At 39.4% G+C, this 15,486-nt stretch overlaps 1 protein-coding gene across 1 annotated transcript in view; it reads right to left on the bottom strand.

Moving 5' to 3' along the window:
- The window catches only part of LOC108431948 (amyloid beta (A4) precursor protein-binding, family B, member 1 interacting protein), a 52,387-nt gene that overhangs the window by 3,632 nt on the left and 33,269 nt on the right, over positions 1–15,486 (bottom strand). Inside the window, exons 7-11 of the mRNA XM_017705448.2 lie at positions 11,633–11,754; positions 8,308–8,382; positions 6,760–6,903; positions 3,906–4,016; positions 583–681 (exon numbers count right to left, since the gene is read on the bottom strand). Coding sequence (XP_017560937.2) covers positions 583–681; positions 3,906–4,016; positions 6,760–6,903; positions 8,308–8,382; positions 11,633–11,754 — 551 coding nt within the window. The remainder of the gene's footprint in view (positions 1–582; positions 682–3,905; positions 4,017–6,759; positions 6,904–8,307; positions 8,383–11,632; positions 11,755–15,486) is intronic.

Genomic DNA, 15,486 nt, shown 5'->3' with positions numbered 1-15,486 from the left:
TATATACATTGCACATGGAGTGCTTATTATATTGCACACAGGAAAAGATGATAAATTCACAGTATGTTCTGTAGGTTCAACCATTATTCCTTCAAACAAGCAAAATGACCTGCTGTTAGAATAAGACACTTAGGTGAGATGAAGTAGATTAGTATGATGTCCAGAACTAAGTTGAATGACCTTATATTGTTCTTACAACAATCTCATAATAAGAAAATATTACATTAATGGCATTTTGCTGACGCTCTTATCCAGAGCGACTTACAATTTGATCATTTTTACACAGGTAAGCGAAGGTGGTGTTAGGAGTCTTGCCCAAGGACTCTTATTGGTTTAGTGTAGGGTGCTTACCCAGGTGGGGGACTGAACCCTAGTCTACAGCGTAGAAGGCAAAGGTGTCAGCCACTACACTACACCAGCCAAAATACTAGATATACTGGCTTGATTTAAGAAGTGTTCACTTGCTAAGATATAATTTTTTACTGTACACTGCCTTATACAGTCGTCCACTCGTTCTAAAACCTGTACAGTATATTAAAGTGTTCTAGGAACAGACGAAGAGCATTGCTGCATTTGATTCACCTTAGCAATACGGATTCCCGTCACCCACAAGGTCATGGTCCAGTGGTCATCACAGCACAGGTACTTGATGTACTGAGACTCCTTCTGGATCTGAGGATGCTGCAGAGACATTACACAAAGGTCTTTAACATGCATATTCAGGTACTAACTCTCAGTGCCTGATACGTAGTTGGGGTTTGAGTAGGCCGTCTACTCAAATTCCTCCTGTAGCGCACAGATTCTCCATGTTAAAAAGCTTATCACTTCTAAAATCCTTATCTAGTAAATGCACCCAAGTGATAAACTACTATTTGAACATCCGTGGTTACTGCCTATTTAACCGATTTATACTTTTTATATGCCAAACCAACTATATTCTGCTCTTAGCAGATGAAGTTAGCAGGTAGCTAATAGGCTAACAGGCTGGTTCAACCAAAGATTTCACAATATTGAGAGATAACATTGTTTCAAATTCAGATCTTTCAAGAACAGTAAGACTGCACATAGGAAAGAGGATATGTTCACTGTATGCCAAGCTTCACGTGCCTGTGTTTAAGCCAGAATTGGCATCAAGTGTGATTATACAACAGCTTGTTGCTAACAACACTACAAATTCCCATAGGAATCCATATGTTTAGAGAAATATCTAATTTACAGTTTTCCTGTAGCTTACTGACACTTTTCATACGTGTCTGTAGTTTATGTCTATTTTCCCGCTGGTGCTATGATACTAATGTAGCTAGTAATGGAATTTTATACCCTACCAATTAGCAGCGTGCTAACTGCATGCATGAATCATCACATTTGCGTCTCAAATAGACTTGCTTATGTGGTTTCTGTCATCATATGCCATACGTATGTCCATTTGTATTGTTTAAATTAGATTTTTCAAACAAATCGTTTACGATTTTGGCGCTAATTTGCAGAAAGTATTGTTGGAAATGCTGCCTGTGCACTCTGCTATCACTGGACTGAATATGGGAAGCTGTGGTCTGTAGCCAGCATTTTCATTTTCTTGCCATCCTTGCTAAAGGACTAAAGATTCAGAGGAACCATGTCGTTTTTTCTTTCACTATCGAGTTGGCAAAAACTGTGCACCATGTTGTTATTGTCATATTCAGATAGCTATACGCTAATGTGTAGTTACACATGAAGAACAGCAGATGGCGATGTATACAACTGTCAAATAAAATCAATGGTGTCTCCATTTGGAACGCCACTACTTTTAGGGTTTTTGGTCTGGCCTTTTGAAATGAATAATTTCCGAAACGCAGCGCCGTGTCCCTGTTAACACCTCCTACCAACATCTGGGACAAACACATGGCAGTGCTGCCATAGGCTCGGCTTGGTTTTCATCTTGGGAGGCAGTCATTTTGGTAATTACAGTGTGTTAGGGCAAAGGGCGTGAAGGAGACACAAACACATTGAAATAATCATCTCCAAAAAACTGCAGTTAGCTGCCCGGGGTTAGGAAGCTGTACCTTCAGCCCAACAACAGCTCGAGATCGAACAGCTGCAAGACGGAACATACTTAGCATGTGGTTTCTTAATAACTTCTGGGTTCCAACTATAGCCAGACGGCTGCACTTCTTTGTACAAAGCGGGTCCTTCGTCATTACAGCGGCTCGGAAAATGGTCTTATTAAGTGTCTGGAGCGAGGTCATGTGCGCTCGACTTCAACATGGAAACAGCTGGTCATTCTGTTCAGTTCACCAGTGAAAGTGTTCAAAGTGAATTTCCACCGATTTCTCAACATTTCTGCGAAATTAAAGTGTTAAGAATTAAACGAAGTCATTCAGAGTGGTTTGATATGAAATGCTCTGCTTTCAAGAAGCTTAACAAGTCAAAGTGGTGGCGATAGGAACCAGACGTCTTAAGAGACCAGTGGCTCTAAAAGCTTCCTCACAGTAAGTTATATGCAGCTTGATGTCTGAAGGATGGCTTTATGTTCATTTTGAGTAGGTTTTGGCGTAAAAGAGCATACATGCAGGGCATTGTGGGGCAAAATAGTCCCCAGTTATTATTTTCATCATCAACATTAGATACAAAAACTCAGAAGACACATGTAGGTTCACTGTTGCTTTTGGGTAGTGAATAAAATGACTATATGGTTCCTGTCCTAGCCGCTGTAAAGAAATCATGACCAAATTTCTCTACAATTAACCATTTCACATCAAACCTCTCCGGATAGCTTTGCTCACGTCTCAATAACTGAATCATGCATAAATATTCCAACATCTCTGGTATTCTTCTTTTAAGGCCATTGTTGTCTTGCAGGGTTTTGTCTTTTATGTCTAACTTGTGTGTAACGCTGCTGTTGGTGCAAGGACCTTTGCAAAAAAATGTATTGACACTTTCACGTCCCTAAAAACTCATCATTTTAAATCAGTCAGCATCTCTAGTTCTCAATTGCAAATCAGCAGAGGCTAAATTAAGCGATGGCAGGAACTCTACTCAGACAGCCACAACCAGCTGAGCTTAACCAACACTTGGACAGAGAACAGATGTGTTTTTCCGTCAGTGAGCACAAAATCAAGCGCAATGAATGCTAAAAATGTCTTGCTATGGAGAGCGTGGCACGAATTACCAGCAAGTCTCGTGCAACTTTTAACTGCAGCTCATTTAAAGGGCTCATATTCATGCGTTTTATTGGTTTTCCTGATGTCCACTTATAACATTTGGTGTTGTAGTTCGTGTTACATGATTATCAAGCTCTCCTTATTGCTTTAGAAATGAACAGGCTATTGTAGCTACTGTGCTTTAACACTGATAGTCCTGTGTAAAAGTTTGTGAGCAGTAACAACACTGCGTATCACTTCAGTTTTCCTGTTCGAGCGGGGCCAAACTGCTGTAGGCTGAATGGGTGGTCATGTGTAAACGTGCTCTTGTGACATAACATCCATGCTAAGGCCATTGTTGCAAATTAGTTTCCATATACAGTCGTGTGAAAAAGTTTTGGCACCCGTGGTCAAATGACGTTTTACGTTTTGGTGACAGAAAGTGAACACATCCTCTAGAGAGAACACACTTCTGCACATGTTAATGCGTAATTACTGTTTCTTTGCTGAATTTAACAAAAAAATAAATAAAACAGAAGTCATGGCACATTTTATATTTGATTATTTCCAATGTGTTAAACTTAGCAAATAAATAGAAATTGCGCATAACATTTGCAAAAAATTGATAATTGATAGACTTTTGCATAGGACGGTACAAACCGGGGAGTGAACAACGTCACCATGTTTTCGACAGTGTTTACATTTCAAAAAGCCTTCTGAAAGCCACTTATGGACCCTTTAAGAGCGACTCTTAGCTATGACAATAGGCTGGCGCAGTAAACCCACCTTGAGAATGAAGCAGAAGTCAGTAGGAGCTTTGTATTTGATTTTGTAGTCTTTGCAGTAGTACACGTTCATATTGTCGAACTGCACCAGGCACTGCAGGTCCCGGGAGGACTGCAGTGGCAAAGAGAGAGAGAGAGAAAACCGCTCAACAAGCTGTGGATTCATTTATAGAAGCATCAGTATGCAATGCCAAGAGAGGAAGAGATCAGCATCATGGTAAAATTATGATTTAGGTTGCAGAATGGTGTATTTGTGCAGGATCTGTTTCCATACGATGAAAGAATGAAAGATGCAAGTGATTATGGTTGGCCTGTGGTGTGTCTGTGGGTAGGCCGTATTTTAAAAAGGCTAATGGGGCGAGGACAGAGCTTTTCAGTTTCAGAGAGTACACAATGCTGGTCATTCAATCACAGTTTGCCTTGAAACTGGGCCAGGTTTGAAACTTTTTTCATGCTTCTTATTTTGATAACTACTCAATATATGCTAGGCTGAATAAAGAGAAGTGCAAGGGCAGGAACTCTGTTCAGGCTTTCTATACAAGCAAATTCCTGGTAGAATACATTCGCAGTTATGCGGTTTCTATAATTATAAATAACTGTTAAGATACAAGTTTCAAGTCACACTGTTTCCTGAAACACATCAAAACATTCTGCACGAACGTATTGAAGGAATAGATGTGGTTTGAGTGGTTTGAGAGAAGGTATTGGGATGTGTTTACAGAAAAAATTTGGGTGACTATTGACTTCTAGTCTACGTTTGAAACTTTAGCCCCGTAGCTCCAGCAGTAAAACTAAAGCTAAATTTTGGATACCACCATGTCTTGGCTGATTCAGTACATCTGGGGTTAAGGGAGAAATTATGTAAATTAGCTTTTTCACCAAAGCTTTCCTCCTATGCTGTTTTTCTTACATCTAGTTTTTCTTTTAGGTCCACTTGTAACTTTTGTGTGTGTTAGTTTTTTTTTTTTTTTTTTTTTTTTTTTTTTTTACTAAAGACAGTAGTCATTTTATAAGACAATTTTCCAACCTCTCTTTCCAACCTATACTGTGCTTCATTCCAAAAGCAGTCCGCTCTGAAACACGCCTAATAAATAACTTCGGTGTGAATGGGTGGAGCTGACCAGTTGGCTGAATAGACCACTCTAGTCATGGGTCATGTCTATGGCTTTTTGGAACAGGAAAATTCGCTGGCAAAGAAGAAGCTGACTTCAGCTTCGTAGTTTTAATGCTGATAGTATTAGTTTAAATCATCGTATCCAAAAAATATCACAATATCCTACCTAGAGCTTTTATGTATGGAGCAATCTATAAATATGCACTACGGTAGGACATTTAGACAAGGTAGCACAATTCGTCAGAGTACCCGTCTTACTTTCGTGTAGCGAAGTGATGTGAAATTGATGCGCAGTAGCATTAGTATTGTAATTAGTGTAGTAATATTAGTATTAGGACTCTTTAAAGACTTTGTAATTCAGAGGATCAAGGAACACACAGGAGAAAAATGTAAACACGACAAAACGTATCGGGTTCTGATCATTTTTATTTACCACAGGGCTCAATAGACGCCCTTTTAAAAAAAGAGACTCTTTTAAAAACCCCATTCATTTTGGCCACAGAGTAATCAAGACCCAAAATGACGCGATTTCATGGTCTATAGGTGGATATGTGTGTGTGCATATATGTGAATGATTTTCCAACTACCTCAGATGTAGTAAATCAGCCAAGACATGTTTGGTGTCCAAATTTTGATTTCATTTCAATGCTTTCATTTAGAGCAGGAGGCTAATATAGCTAACAAACACTAGAATTGAAATGGCCCAAACTGTTTCCTTTAAAAATACCCCCAAAAAACATCCCTCAAAGACTTTTCGATGTGGTTTAAGACACAGTATGACTTTCTGTAAGCTAATAACCAAATAACGACCAAAACTTTAAGCTTTCTGTATTTCTGACAGTCACTGTTACAAAATATAATAATTTTGGCTTGAACGTTTGGCTGGTAATTTGTCTTGAAACTGAGCCAGATTTGAAACTTTTCTCATGTCTCTTATTTTCAGTGCTCTATTTTAAATTTTTGAATACCACTTGTTTTTAATCAGTAGCCACATTAACATGCAGCCTAATAATCTGTTAATAATCCGACTAATAGCTCAATCAGAATAGAATATGTCCATGTAAACACCTGTCCGATTGAGGCCATTCAGAATACAATTTCTATCCAACTGAACGAAGCGGGTAATCCTGTAAGTAATCCGTTAAACAGAAGAATAATATCCGTGTGAACGTCTGTATCTGATTACATTCCCTATCGGAAAGTTTGAGTCCGTTCTGCATGTGCGTCACGTCATAGCGAAAGGTTCAACACGGTGGAGCAGAAACTGGTCTGCAGAGGAGACGAAGTTTACGCTCTGATCTTTAAAATACGGCAGTGGGACGGACGTCCAGCTTATGTGTCTCGGATCGCAACATCTTCCTCTCGCTGCTTAGTACGTTTTCCTGAGTCTGACATCAGTGTAAAGCAAGTAAAAACACAAGCGCACCAACTGGAAACTCATCTCACACTGCCTGGACCTCACGTGATGTTTGTTGTCATGGTAACGTTTACTCTAAGCGCTACTCCACGCATGCACTTCATTTTCCGTCGCATTGTTGAATAGAGTGTGCATATAAACACCTCAGTCTAAATCTGTAATTTATCTAGATCTGCAATCGGATTGGCAAAAATCTTTGCTTGTAAACATAGCCACCGTATGCTAAACTGAACAGAGAGTGGGGTTCGTGTTGGCGTTTAGGCCAAAGCGAGAGAGAGAGTTTTATGTGTTGTACATGTTCACTGTTCACTCTGGCACGCTGACCTTGGTCTTCCCTTTGGGTATGTAATACATTCCAGAAGCCCTCAGCAGGAAATAGCGTTGTTTCCAGGATTTCTTCCCCTCCTCCTTCAGATACAGCACCCCCTCTAGGTCAGGAACGATTACAGAGGTCCCGCAGAAATGCTCCTACACGCCACAGAAGACATAAACCATTTATTATTACTGTCTATTTCACTGATTTGGTGAAAACGGATGTTTGGGCAACCAATTTCAACCAAATCACAATCTGAAAGCATTTTCAAATAAGCTATACGGAAACCAGTAGCAAAGCAACTGGCAGCGCAATCAGAGCAGGTAGTCATGGTCACCGATTCCCCTAACCTCTTTATTGGTCCCCTTATATTACTGTTTACTTCCTCATGACTTATGAGTAGCTGTGACAACAATATTCTTCAGCCATTAGCCTTCCTTACAACACCAACATGTTGAGACTTAGCAGTGGGTACATTTTTGCGTGGTTTGGCAAAACTTTTAGTAAATGAAGTTTCCACTTACTCCAAGACTCATAAACAAATTCTGCTTCTTTAGTTTAGTGCTGGAGCTACAAGGATAATGTTGCTAAGAATTACAAGAAGTCAATCATCACACAAGTATACTTCATAAATACACCCCGAAAACTTCTCGCAACCCGCGTCCAGGTCTTCAGTAAGATGTGCAGACTTGTCCGTTTGGTTTAAAGTACATTGAGACTTACTGGGCGCTATAGAAATGAACAAAACTTCATTGTGTAGCTGAGCACTGTGATCAGCCAGTTTGGGCAGTAAGTCGTACTGTATCTTAAGCCACGGGGACAAGTCTGTGCAGTCTTAATGAAGATGATGTGGTTTCAGCAGGTTGGAAGAAGTTTGAGGGGTTTTTTTTTCTCGTGGTTTTCAGTTAGGTACCACCAGGAACATGTCACTGGACAGCTGAACGCACTCGGAGGAGAGCGCCAACTGCCTGTTCTGTTACATTTGATAACAGACACCTGCACTGGCTAGCATCACACTAAGTGATGAGGGGGAGATGGGGTCCTACCCACCCAGAGAAACGTGCTCTTTTGGCTTTCGCGGCTGCCAGTTATCGAACTCTCAATCTCCTGATGAAGAGGATCAGTGCTTAGACAGTGTGCCATTCAGGAGTCCCAGGATGTTTTAATGAAAAAGATTTGGGCGACTATTGACTGCTAGTATTTGTCTGCCATATTAGACTCACGCTCCAGCACTAAAAAAAGGAAGCTAATTTTGGACACCAAACCAATCTTGATTATATCTTCACCTTTAAGCTTCCACTTGATATAACTTGGAAACTTCCCACTTTCCGCTTTTCCCACAAAAAGCTTTCCCTTAGTTTTGTTTTGCACAGTTACATCATGGACTAAAAGCTTGCATTTTCAGCAATTTCACACTTTAGAAAAGATTCCCCACTAAATTTCAATAATAACTAACATGAACATGGATTTAATAGAATTTGTGTAGACGCAGTACCACTATAGGGTTTATTTAATGCTAACAGCCATTGTATGAAAAGAATGAAATAAAGCCCACACACCTCCAGAAGTAGCTCCTTTTCTTTGTCTTTCATGTCCTTAAGTGACTTCTTATCCTTCTTCCACATGTAGAAGTTCTGCAAAGAGAAAGTGTTTTGTAAACACTTGGGGGCAGTTGTGGGCTGGAGGTTAGGGAACTGGCCCTGTGACCAGAAGGTTGCCGGTTCGATCCCCAGAGCTGACAGCACATGACTCAGGTGTCCTTGAGCAAGACGTCTAACCCCAATTGCTCCCCGGGCGCTGTGGATAGGGTTGCCCACCGCTCTGGGCAAGTGTGCTCACTACCCCTAGTGCATATGTATTCACTAGTGTGTATGTGGTGTTTCACTTCACGGATGGGTTTAATCCCCGTTTGTGGGATTAATAAAGTATCACTTAACTTAAAATGTCATAAATTCAGTTAAGTATGTAGGCTATGAGGCTATGTGTAGATTTATAGACTGCATTATGGCCGTGTGGAATAAACTTGTTAATTTTCAATTACAGTTTCAAAATCCAAATAAATACACGTCTCATCCGTTATTTAGCCAACAAACAACAGACAACATAGGCTGTTTTCTCGTGGCTGTATTTGTTACACAGTGATAGTAGTAATAGCAGACTTGTGTCTGAGTGTTCAGACTATGACAGGTGTTTTTAATTTTCTGCCATGGTATTGTTTTGGTATTGGTACTGAAGTCTGTGCACTGGTATCATGACACTGATAACCATTCAGTCACTTCAATCATTGTTACTATAATAATTCATCCCAGTCTTATCGAGGCAGTCAGGATTACAATGTTTAGTACCGGCCACTTGGATGGAGATTGAACACTCCATCACTTTTTCCATCCACTCCCTTTTACACGCAGGTCTGCAGCCACTGACAGGCATGAAAAATTAATAATCAAAGATTACGACGCACTATGTTATGATAATAAACACACCAAGACGGCCATGCCTGCTGCATCCTTTGTTTTCCAGCCTTCGCAAGGCGGACATATGGGCCGCAGCCTTTATCCGAGAGCTTCATAATTATTGAAAAACAAAGGCGTCGACCACATGGCAGAGGGCAAGAATAATGGAAAGATAACTGTGGAAAAACAGAAGGAGGCGCCAAGAAAAATGGAATCTCTCTGTGCAGCGAGTGGTATGTTTTAAGAGACAAGAAGTCAGCTGAAGATAATGAGAACCACAAATAATAATAAAAAAAACAATATTACATTAAGAAGAAAAATATCACCCACTTGGTGGAAGTTAACCCTTTCAACAGTAGTACAATATCAGAAGAAAACTGGATGTTTCTCTTTGTAAGTGAGCTAACAAGACAACATATATAAGGGTTTTCCTTGAGTTTTGCATCAGTTTTACACAATTATTTTATATTAAAAAGCTGCAGTTGTGATGTCTGTTTTATCTTGACATGACTATCTTTGTGGAGAGGTGTTACTTGTCTATACAGCAGGGCTCTTCCCCCTCCCTGTTCACCCCCATTGCTCACTAGCAGCTCAATACAAAGTCACAACATTCTACACACAGAGCGTGAACAATCCCCTTGTTAGCCTAGTTAACAGAGTTACAGGAAAAATAATGTATTTTATTATATTAATTGAAACTATGAGTCAACTGTGACCAAGAGGGGGCCTTTAGAAAGAAGTGATATTTGTGTATACAAGTTTACACTAAAAAAAACGGACGTGTTGAATTGGCTTGAATCAAATTTGTACAATATGTTCACATGAATAAAATGCATCAACCATATGTAAGTGATGGAAGTCAACTGAAAAACAAAACAGATTTTATGCAGATGGAGATGATGTACACAGGCACATGCACAGATAAACCCAAGGAGCTCCTGCCTCTTTCGCCCTCTTGGTCAATATAATGTCTAAATATTATTTGCCTCTCTTTAAGATCTCTTTCAGGGAGGTGAGACTCGTGTATACGGGTTATGGGAGGGCTTAGAGTCTGTGAGATTTATCGCTCTTGGGCAACAATCAAACATAATGGCACTTATTCATCAGAGTTGCATATGGTCACATCTGATTGTAAAATGAGCACACACTGTTTTGTTGTTCATCAGTTTCAACTTTGGAGTAAATATATGCATGTGCATGTACATTTGAACACAACAGTTCAACAGTCAAAAACAAATACTTGATTTTTTTGGTTAACTATTCAAAACTGTTCTCTATCATCTATAATACCCAAAAGAGAAAAGTTGAGTGATACTTTTTTAATCTCACAAATGGGGAAATTCCACCTCCGCATTTAACCCATCCGTGAAGTAAAACACCACATACACACTGGTGAATACACACACACACTAAGGGGCAGTGAGCACACTTGCCCGGAGCAGTGGGCAGCCCTATTGGGGAGCAATTGGGGGTTAGGTGTCTTGCTCAAGGACAGCTCAGTCATGGACCGTCAGCACTGGGGATCAAACCGACAACCTTTCGGTCACAGGGCCAGTTCTCTAACCTCCAGCCCACGACTGTCCCCTCGGCCCAAGTATGAAGCGGCACAGTATGAATGCCCCCATCCATCCCTTTTAATCATTAATCAAATAAGAGTAATATTAATAATGTCTGCACATGGCAATCCAGTACAAAAGTGCAATTTTTTGCGTGTTAATATAAACAAATGTTTAATTTACAGAAATATTACAGTTGTTTTTAGTAGGACTGACATTGGCCATAAAATAAACAACACAAAACATGAAATGCAGAAATATCTCATACATAATCATAATCATAATATTAAATGATCTCATATGTAATAATAGTGTTTAAATACAATATTCCAGAAAAATAGAATTTTAAAAAATCACACTATATAATCATATTCTAATAAAAAAAAAGTTTTCATTTATTTCACATTTTGTCCTTTCTAGTCATTGTGATCTTAACAGTGAGCAAACGAGCTCAGCCATTGGCTCATGAGCCACTGAATGCTATCATTTTGTTGTCCCCCTACTGAAACATTTTGAATTAGTGCATGCTTCATATATATGATAAATGATAAATAAGGTGCTGGTTGACTGATTCATCATTTGTGCTCAAATCTCTGCTCGTTTTCATGGTCAAAACATTGCTTCCTTTTTTACTGGACTTACACATTTAAGTAAATTCAATGCACTGCTTTTTCAGGGTAGTGATCCATATGTAAATGACTAAGGCTACATTGTTGATATGGAAAAATAATGTGCAATTAAAGGCGTGAAAAGTGAGAAAATACTTAGCACATTTGTGCTAATGATTCATCAAAACTCCCTTTAACTCAGTATTATGGTATCTTCAAGATATGAATGAAGATTTAAGAAGAAAGAAAAGATCCAGAGAAACTTACCTGTGGGTTTTTGAAAATTTCGTACTTGTCTTTCCTCTCATGAAAAATGACTTTGTTTTCACTGTCTCGTGTCCAGGCTGACAGAGGCTCCACCAGGTTCTCATGGTCCTCAAAGCCACGCTCTGTGAAGACGTCAAACTCAGGTCACTTCACATTGTAGGATACGGCCTTCTAACTAGCTTACAACCACACAGCCTCACTGACCCGACAGAGCACAGTGTGAAACATAGGAGCTTTAAAAATGATACCTTTTTACTTCAAATATAGTTGATCAGCCAAGATGTGATTGGTAGCTGTTTAGTTTTGCAGTAAGGCTAACAGGCTCTAATGTAACTAACCAGCACTAGAAATTTATACCACATCAATTAGCAATGTGCAAAAACTTCAAAGTATGGACAAAATTCAGGCCTCAAGGTGGCTGCTACTATTGTTTTTCCCTCTGTCCACTTTCATAGAAAACAGCATGTTGTCCACAGGGTATAAACTTTGGAGGTTATTTTTTCCATGGACTTCTCCAATGTGGGAATAATTATAGGAGATTCTGAGGACTAATATGAAGATGTGATTGAAGCTAATAGCCTTTGTGTTTCTGTCTTAATGGCTTAATTATGTTAATTAAGTTGCTTAGTTTGCTATTTTTGTCATCAAAATGTGATCAGATTCTTTTCTGACAAAGATGAAAGTCACACTAAAGCCTTTAAACCTGCAAACTGAACTGCTCCAACGCCCCCATCTGACATCAATTAGCTTTGTAACTGTGTGCTTAGAGCAGCTCCTGCTGTTTTGAAGAAACTGGTAGGTGGCACAGCACAGTCCACAAAACTCAAAATGGTTCACCTCTGTGAAACCCTTTAATGCAGTTCAATTGGATTTGGAAACATGCTACTTAAACTACTAAACCCCAGTAAAACACAGCTGTCCTGCTTAACATAACTAACCAGTTTAACTCTGCTGATGGAGTTGATTGGTGATATGTGGTGTAAATGTGTCCTTTGGTACTTTTAGCAACAGTCAGTCCCCAAAACAGTAGACTAAACATCAAAGTTATGCAAGGCTGTCAAATTTAGTAAAAAAAACTACTTACTTTGAACAGGACTACTGAATAAACTAATGCTGGACTTCATAGCTTCCAGAGTCATGATATACTATTTGTGACAAAATGCTTTGAAATAACGTCTAATTACATAACGGACAAGGCATAATCCACAAATTTATTTAGTTATCTATTTAGATTTGGTGTTGATTTTGTGTATAACATCATAAAACGACTACACTGTTACTGAGAAAACTGGTAGAACGATATAAGAAGGGGTGGTGTTAAAAAAATCTATGTCTACATATACAGTATCAGAAAGTTTTTGTAGGACATGTTTCCTGAGATGATGCACCATTTTGCCAAAACTACATTATAGGGCCAAATGTATCAGGACCCCTGATCACACACCTATATGAGCTTGTTGGACATCTCATTCCAAAACAATGAGCATTAATATAGAGTTCCCTCATTTGTGGCTTTAACAGCCTTCACTATTCTGGGAAGGCTTTCCACAAGATGTTGGAGTGTGTCTGTGAGAAATTGTGCCCATTCAGTCAAAAGAGCATTTGTGAGGTCAGACACTGATGTTGGAACAAGAGGGTCTGTCTCACAACTGAAGATCCAGATCATCCCAAAGATGTTCAGTGGGGTTAAGGCCCCAGGCCACTGGAGTTCCAACACACTAAACTTGTCAAAGCATGTCTTTATAGAGCTCACTTTGTGCACAGGGGCTCAGTCATGCTGGAACAGGAAAGGGTCTTCCCCAAACTGTTAAGTTGAAAGCGTACAATTGTCTAAAATGTCTTTATATGCTGGCACTTTAGCTTTAACTTTAACTGTCAAGTTTAAACTTTAACAAACCCTGAAAAACAGTCCCAGAGCATTATCCCTCCTCCACCAAACTTTACTGTTGGCACTATACATTCCAGTAGGTGTCGTTTTCCTGGCATCCTCTAAACTCAGATTAATTTATCAGACTGCCTGATAGTGAAGTGTGATTCATAGAATACGTCCCGTCGCTGCTTAGCATTGCACATAATGATCTTAGGCTTGTGTGCAGCTGCTCAGCCATGAAAACCCACTTCATGAAGCTCTTGGCACACAGTTGAGCTGATATTGTTTCCAGGGGCAGTTTGGATCTTTGTGGTGAGTGATCCAACAAAGGATAGACAATTTTTACATGCTACATGCTTCAGCACTCAACTCCCCCACTGTGAGGTTACATGGTTTACCACCTTGTGGCTGAGATGTTCTTGATGCTTGCATTTCACAATTACAACACTTACAGTTTGCCGGGGCAGATCTCACAGTGCTGATGTTTCAGAAACTGTGTGTTTTTGCAGACGCAGTCGGACTTTTTTCAGCATATGGCTGTGAGTGTGGTGCACACATGCAGGCAAACAAAGCAGCGAAGATGTGTCTGCACAGGAAGAGACACTGTCGACGTGTGTGGGCAAGGCCACTTCACTGAGAGACATGTTAGAGAGATCACTCAACAGCACCGCCCTTATGGCTGCAACACTTCATCATGACATTGCATCGATATCAGGGACGGAGAGTCAGAGTCCAGCATGTTTTGGTGAGTTACCTGCCGTCACACCGGATTAATCCCGTGAATTAATTGCCTGATTTAATTGCCACTGCAGCCATGAACAGGATTAAAAAATATGAATTAGTTACTATTATTCCATACCAAAACATATATTTCCTAAACCTATTTATTCAGTTATGGGCCTCTTCATACTCCTGTTAATGTCCAGTATGGACATATAGTTTTTGTGCAAAAAAAGAGTTCTTTGGAGAAATGCCAACAATTTAAATAAGCATTTGTAAAAGAGAAGTTTACTCCCCTTTCATAACCTAAAAATAACTCAGTTTGCATTGTAGTCCATGAATTTACAGAATAACACACCATAATACTGAGTAAACCCAGGATTTTAAACAGTAAAAACCATCTGATTTGTGTAAAGGTTCCATACCAAATTGTATTTTTCCTTTTTTTCATAAAACTGTACATCAAAGCAATTAATTTAATTAACTTCCCCAATTTTCAAAATTTCTGCATTCAGAGTGGTTTGGTGTTAAATAGTCTGTTCTGGAGAAAGTTACTGAGTCAGAATTGTTTACAGTGTTGGTGAGCAGACTTCTATTTTACATGATGTATTCGTTTTAAATCGTTTTAAAAAGGATTTGGTCTAAAACAGTTTTTTTTAATCCATTCATGGTGAAGAGATACATGTATGAGGTTCTCAGGCAAAATAGTCCTAAAAGAAAACTTGTGTGTTCAGATTTAACACTATTTTACCATCATCGTCATCACAGAAGGCTTTTGTAGCTTCACTGACTATCGGATAGTAATTAGAATGGCTATATTTGTTTTGTAATCAATCATGGCCCCTGGTTCCTATCACCTCCACTGTAAAGAAATCAGAGTTGAAAAGTTTCTCTGCAGTAAATTGTTTCAGGTGACATCACTTTGAACCAGTTCAAACCAGTCGTTTCAATGACTGAATTATGCAGAAATTTTGAAAAATTGATGGAGTTGCTGATTAATGTATTTAAGCCAAACTGGTCAGAGCCTCAGAAAAAGCTAAAAGCTCAGATGGAGAAGGAATCGGAGTTAAGTCAGTAAAATGACACCCACTGTAATAGCAGTGCAGGTGCTTATAGCTGATTCAGGTTCAGGTTGCTGAGCTATGCTCTGTCCATGTCACGAACACCTAAAACATGCCAAATGGCCAGTTTCTCTCAAAGAACAACAGAAAAGAAAGGATGATGTGTCCATCATCCTTTCTATTTTTAGCACACTGCCAGTCAG

Source organism: Pygocentrus nattereri, chromosome 3 (genome assembly GCF_015220715.1).
Source record: "Pygocentrus nattereri isolate fPygNat1 chromosome 3, fPygNat1.pri, whole genome shotgun sequence".
Taxonomy (NCBI): Eukaryota; Metazoa; Chordata; class Actinopteri; order Characiformes; family Serrasalmidae; genus Pygocentrus; species Pygocentrus nattereri.
Note: the sequence above shows the minus strand (reverse complement) of the source record. Positions and strands in the feature narration are given on the sequence as shown.